General features: G+C 36.0%; 1 protein-coding gene across 3 annotated transcripts; it reads left to right on the top strand.

Moving 5' to 3' along the window:
• Nucleotides 1-325: 325 nt before the first annotated feature.
• LOC136210493 (uncharacterized) lies at nt 326-3903 on the top strand. Of its 3 annotated transcripts, XM_066001755.1 has the most exons (8): nt 326-609; nt 786-956; nt 1029-1193; nt 1265-1429; nt 2218-2246; nt 2347-2412; nt 3099-3233; nt 3331-3428. In XM_066001755.1, exons 1-8 carry the CDS (start codon nt 349-351, stop codon nt 3404-3406), a joined length of 1068 nt encoding a protein of 355 aa, XP_065857827.1. In that variant the 5' UTR covers nt 326-348; the 3' UTR covers nt 3407-3428. The 3 variants fall into 3 exon arrangements, with proteins under 3 accessions (XP_065857827.1, XP_065857826.1, XP_065857825.1); XM_066001754.1 differs by lacking the exons at nt 2218-2246; nt 2347-2412 and adding an exon at nt 3526-3903 and having other exon boundaries at nt 327-609; nt 786-914; XM_066001753.1 differs by lacking the exons at nt 2218-2246; nt 2347-2412 and adding an exon at nt 3526-3903 and having other exon boundaries at nt 329-609.
• The last annotated feature ends 2116 nt before the right edge of the window (nt 3904-6019 follow it).

Below are 6019 nucleotides of genomic sequence, written 5' to 3'. Positions count from 1 at the left end.
TTATTTGATTTTTTTACTGTATTGTACATTTAAATATTGACTTTAATAATTATCATTTAATTATAAAATATTATAAAAATTAATAAATTGATATATTTTGATTAATAATATAAAGAATATAAATGTTATGTTTATTTAAAAAAAATTGTTATGTAAAAAATGAATATAATAATAATAAAAGTTTTAAAGAGTTGGTAAAATAGAATAAATGGTTGGAGAATTTTACAGTAGCAACTCTATATTTAAAGATGGAGTAGAAAAGAGTAGACTAAATAGACAACACGGTTTGGAGATTGGCTGAACGTGGAATTGGACTAAAGATGGACTCAGACTCAGACTCAGACATTTATGCAAAAGAAAAGATTATCAATAGCCAATAGGGCTGGCAAGCAATCTAGAACAAGGAAGAGAAAACGAAGGTGGACCATGGCCGCTATCAATACCGTCAAGTATGGGATCATCGGAGTAGGTATGATGGGAAGAGAACACCTCATTAATCTTTACCATCTGCGCTCCCAAAATGTCGCCGTTGTTTGCATCGCCGATCCTCATCTGCCCTCCCAACAACTCGCCCTTCAACTAGCTCAATCTTTTAATTGGTCCCTTCAGGTACTGTTTTGGGAATTTTCTCTTTTCAAAGATATGTGCACAACATCATACTTTTCCCTGCTAAAATTAGAGCGATCAGGGGCCTTGGAATGCTTTTTGCCTTCAAAATTTGATAAGATCAGGGATGTCATGATGCTTTTTTGTTTGTACAATTTCTTACTAGATTACTTGTACAGGTATTTTCAGGGCATCAGGAGCTGTTAGATAGTGGACTTTGTGATGTAGTGGTTGTTTCCTCTCCAAATATGACTCATTATCAGATTCTTATGGACATTATTAACCACCCAAAACCCCATCATGTACTGGTAGAGAAGCCACTCTGCACCACTGTTGATGATTGCAAGAAGGTCTTCCAATTTTTACCATTTTACTCCAGTTAATTTTACAATTATGCCTATTTTATTTTTGTAATTTAATAGGTTGTAGATGCTGCTAGAAAGAGATCAGATATTCTTGTGCAAGTTGGATTAGAATACAGATACATGCCACCTGTTGCTAAGCTGATTGAAATTGTTGAGGGTGGATCACTTGGACAAGTTAAAATGGTGGCGATTAGGGAACATCGGTTTCCTTTCTTGGTTAAGGTGCGATTTGCTGCTCGTTTTTTGAAACTACTTGAGCATGAACGAGTGTTGTTGGCTAATGCTTGTAACAGGTTAATGATTGGAACCGATTCAATGCTAACACAGGGGGGACACTGGTAGAGAAATGCTGCCATTTCTTTGATTTGATGAGGCTATTTGCTGGTGCCAATCCTGTTCGAGTTATGGCTTCTGGAGCTATAGATGTTAATCACAAAGATGAAGTCTATGATGGAAAGGTAAACACCAGTTTTTGAGCAATTTGATGGATTTACATTCACTAATGCTTGATATAATGCTCCTACTTAAAACTTGGCTTTGTGTTTTGAGAGGTTCTTGATGGACATGGAACTAAAAAACAAATGATATACAATTCTATTAATCTTGCTTTTAACTGCTATCCCAGATCAACTGAGAGAATCCCTATATATTATTTCCCTATCCTAACATAAATTACTCGGTAAACGTTGTTGTCGTGTGACCAAGAGGTCACGGGTTCGAGTCTTAGGAGCGGCCTCTTGCCAAATAAATTGGCAGGGGAAGGCTTGCCCCCAGTACACCCTTGTGGTGGGACCCCTCCCCGGACCCTCGCTCAGCGAGGACGCGTAGTGCGACCGGGCCGCCTTTTTTTTTTTATTAGTCTGGTTATAACCACATCTTCGGCTTTTTTGTCCTACGTCTTTGATATGGGACATCGAGATCATATCAGCCTAACCCAACTGGGAGTCGATGAAATTTAGCACAGTCTGTGTGCTTGGTGTGAACAAGCTTGAACTAGATTCAGAATATTTTGGTTGGTTTATCCTTTCTGCTGTTTTGTGGAGGTTAAATTCAAAGCATTGCTTTGTGAGCTTTTCACTAGTAGTGCTTTGATTTGAATGATGTCTCACTATTTCTTGAAGTAGTGATGTTGGGTGTTGAAGCTATACAATTAATTTATAATGGTTGTTCTCTATGCCCTCAAGGGCAATTAACCATTCACTTTTATCTAATTAGTTTCACCAATTGAGGGTCATTGCCTTTGCAGGAAAACATTAATCTGGTTATGTTCATCTGGTAAATTCTTCTAGTTTTAAATTGTACTCCAAACTAATTAATGATTGATATGAATGTGTTTGTACATTCAGGGATAATTATTGAACTCCTGTTTTTCTAGTTGCTATTTCACTACAAGCTGGAACTTGCACTTGTTCTTAAAAGGCGTGACTGATCAGTTTGACATGTTGAACTCTGCAATACTTGGTTTTACTTTTCAAAATTAGACTTCTTGAACTTTCTTATAAAGGTTAAGGTGCAAAAATACACCAGGAGCAATTTTACCCCTAACGTCTAAAATGGTGCAATTTTACCCCTAACTTTAGAAGCCAAGAGCAATTTTACCCCTAACGTTGATAAATTGGGTCAATTTGAGAAATAATTCATCAAACTGTCTTCTCGGTCATGAATCTTGTCATCTATACTTCACACATGCGTCATTTTATCAGTAACAAATCACAAACATATGTTGGGATATGAAAAAAATAAAAAAAATAAAAAAATATTGTCTTTTGTACAAATTAAACAAAAAAATTCAAAAAATTCAACGAATTTATAAAATATTAATCTCCAATTCTATTATTAAATTATAAGAAACATGAAATCTTTTTTTTTAGAACGAATTGATATGCAATTGGTGCAAAATAAGGAACACAAATATTTGTGTTTTATAATAGGGTAAAATTGCTCTTGGCTACCAACGATATGGGTAAAATTGCACCATTTTAGACCTTGGGGTAAAATTGCTCCTGACCCAAAACGTTAGGGGTATTTTTGCACCTTAACCCTTTCTTATAATTTATCTTGGGTAGGAACTTCAGTTCTGTCGTCTTGAATTAACTTCTTTTGTCGTCAAATTTGCTTTGCATTTAGGTGCCAGACATTATTGACAATGCATATGTTATTGTCGAGTTTTATAATGGTTCTCGAGGGATGCTTGACCTTTGCATGTTTGCTGAAGGAAGTAAATACGAGCAAGAAATTTCTGTTGTTGGTAATATTGGGAAGGTAAAGCAATCTCTGTGTGTCTCTCTCAATGCTATATTGCTAATTTGCTATGCATGTTTTTTTGCTCGTTCTTATTCAACATATCGGCTTGTAACAGGGGGAGGCTTTTGTTCCCGAGAGTATTGTGCGGTATGGTACTCGAGTGGCCGGAAGAGCAGGTGTTCAAACATTGAAAGCTGAGGATGACAGAATACAGTGAGTTGCATTCTTTACTTGTTATTGTGGCATTGTTCAGAATCAACCCAAATTCCATCTTAATGTAATTTTTTACTTGCCACATTTTTTTTTTCAGATATAATGGTCTGCATCATGGGTCTAGCTATTTGGAACACCTTAACTTCCTGGGTGCAGTTCGAGCAAACGGAGAAAAAGCTCCCTCGGTGGATTTGCAAGACGGATTGATATCAGTGGCTATTGGAGTTGCAGCACAGCTTTCTATTGAGAAAGGTCGATTTGTAACCATAAGAGAAGTATTGGATGAACATTGTTCTGTATGAGTCTTCATTCTGGGGACTAATTGTGGTCATTTTTAACCTTCTTGTCAATCTGCATTCCATCTCCTTCATCCTTGAAATTATGCAATACAAATATGTCAATTATTCAAGTCTGCTGTCCATTTTGTCACATTCTGCACATTGAATCAATAGGATCTCTTCTTCCGTTGTACTGAGGTCATTGCAATTCGGCAAAACTCTCCGCTTGGAATGTGCTATAATATTTCGGACTCTTTCAATCACATTTTGAAGCATTGGCTCACTTCCCTCCACTTGGATGATGTTATGTCGTTTTTGCTGTGGATTGCAATTTGGCATTGCAGCGCAGGGATAGTTATATTTCGAATGAGAAGCTCATGATCACTGCTGTTGTCATCCGTTTGGCTCTTCGCTCGCTGCAGCAATGGCTGGCCTCTCAAAGCTCTGACTGTCCTGCCAACCGGAGCCCTACCCTTTTGTCTTGGTCTCCTCCAATTCCTCCCACCGTCAAATGCAATATAGATGCTGCCATTTTCCCAACTAGCAGTAATGTTGGGTTTGGTTGGATTGTGCGAGATTCACAGGGTAGAATGCTTGTTTCGCGGAATGGTTACTTCATTGTCATACAGATGCTACTTATGTGGAATCGCTCTATTGCAAGGGAAGAAATTTTACTATATGGTTGTCGCATTACGTCATCCGTGCGCTAAAACAAAAAAGTTTCTTGGTTGAAAGCCTCTGTTACTCCAGTGTTCAAGTTGAAATGGATAGTCAAATTGTTTTCCTTGCGTTGACCAAAGACTATCCTAGGTAGGTCCTATTTTGGTTCTGTAATTCATTGTTGTAAGGACCTAAGGTCCAACTTTGATTATTGTTACTTTTCCCTCATTTGTAGAGAAGCCACTATTATGGCTCATAGTTTAGCTAGGGCTTTTCTTCAGAACCCTGAAGGTGCTTGCTGGTTCCTAATGTTATAAAGAAAACCTCTATGTTCATGGAGTTACTCATCGAGTGTGAGATGGACTCAGTTTGGATTTTTTACCATCTTAGTTTTAGAGGTTTACAGTTTACAATACAAAATCAAATTAAAATTTGATGGGAGTAACATTAAAAAACGATCATACAGCTTTTGATTTGATGCATTTTTAATTTTTAAGAATATTTCAATATGAATTAATGTAAAGATGTATTTGAATTGTGGGCTATTTATGTGGGATGTTATCATCTCATAGGCTATTAAAGATGTAATGTTTTGCAATATTAGTTTTTTTTTTTATGGATGAGGTACAAAACTATTTTTATCTTTGCCTCTTAATTTTATTTCTAATGTCATTAATACTAATAGTATATGATCTTCAAAAAAAAAAAAAAAAAATACTAATAGTATATGAAGGCAGAATATTAACAAGTTGTACTTAGATATTAAGAAATTCAAATATTTTTGTTTATATGTTCTGCAACAGGTACATATCAATTCGGTCATAAAACAAAGAATTCTGTAATTTTTTTCTTTTTTTCTTTTTGTGGTTTTAGTTTTAGAATAGGTTTTGTGATCAAATGCTATTAAGTTTGATAGAATATTTGCTTCTTCTTTTCGCCCAACACTTGCAGTATATTTTGTGTTTTTATAACATTTTGCTAAATTTGGAAAATTTATCTAGAATAGTAGGTCTTTAGACACTATAACAAATATATATTTACTTCCATAAAGAAAATATATTTTTATAATTACCACGAATAACAGTGACGGATCCAAGATTCACTGACAAGAGGTGTTTGTGTGGCCTCTCGTGATTTGTAGCTACCAAATTAATATTTTTTGGATGTTTTTACATAAAAATATTAAAACCTCGTATTTAGTTTGCATAGAAATTTCAGATAGGCACAGAAGGTACTTGACTGATTCTGGAGCTTGCAGTAGATGCAGAGGCCATGTTGAGACTTTGTGCCATGCTCTTAAAGATTGCTCTAATAGTAAAGATGTTTGGAGGAAAATTCTCCCACACCATATTTTCTCTTCCTTCATGGCACACTCTGATGGTGTTAGAGGAAAGTTGCTTCCATACATGGAGCATGGTGACATTTTCTTTGCTATTATCTGTCACCAAGTTTGGAAATGGAGAAACGAGGAGATTTTTGGAGATAAAACTGTTTTTATGACAAACTTAGCTGATTTCTTCTCGAAAAAACTTTTCTCTATTATCGATAGTTTCAAAGGAGAGTCCCTTGCCAGAGCCTCTCAGTGTTGTGATGTCCATCTCGTGGGATGGAGCAGGCCAAGAGAGGGGGTTGTGAAGCTGAATACTGATGGTT

This window comes from Euphorbia lathyris, chromosome 1, assembly GCF_963576675.1.
Source record: "Euphorbia lathyris chromosome 1, ddEupLath1.1, whole genome shotgun sequence".
NCBI classification, from domain to species: Eukaryota; Viridiplantae; Streptophyta; class Magnoliopsida; order Malpighiales; family Euphorbiaceae; genus Euphorbia; species Euphorbia lathyris.
The sequence above is the reverse complement of the archived record's forward strand: the minus strand, read 5'-3'. Positions and strand labels throughout refer to the sequence as shown.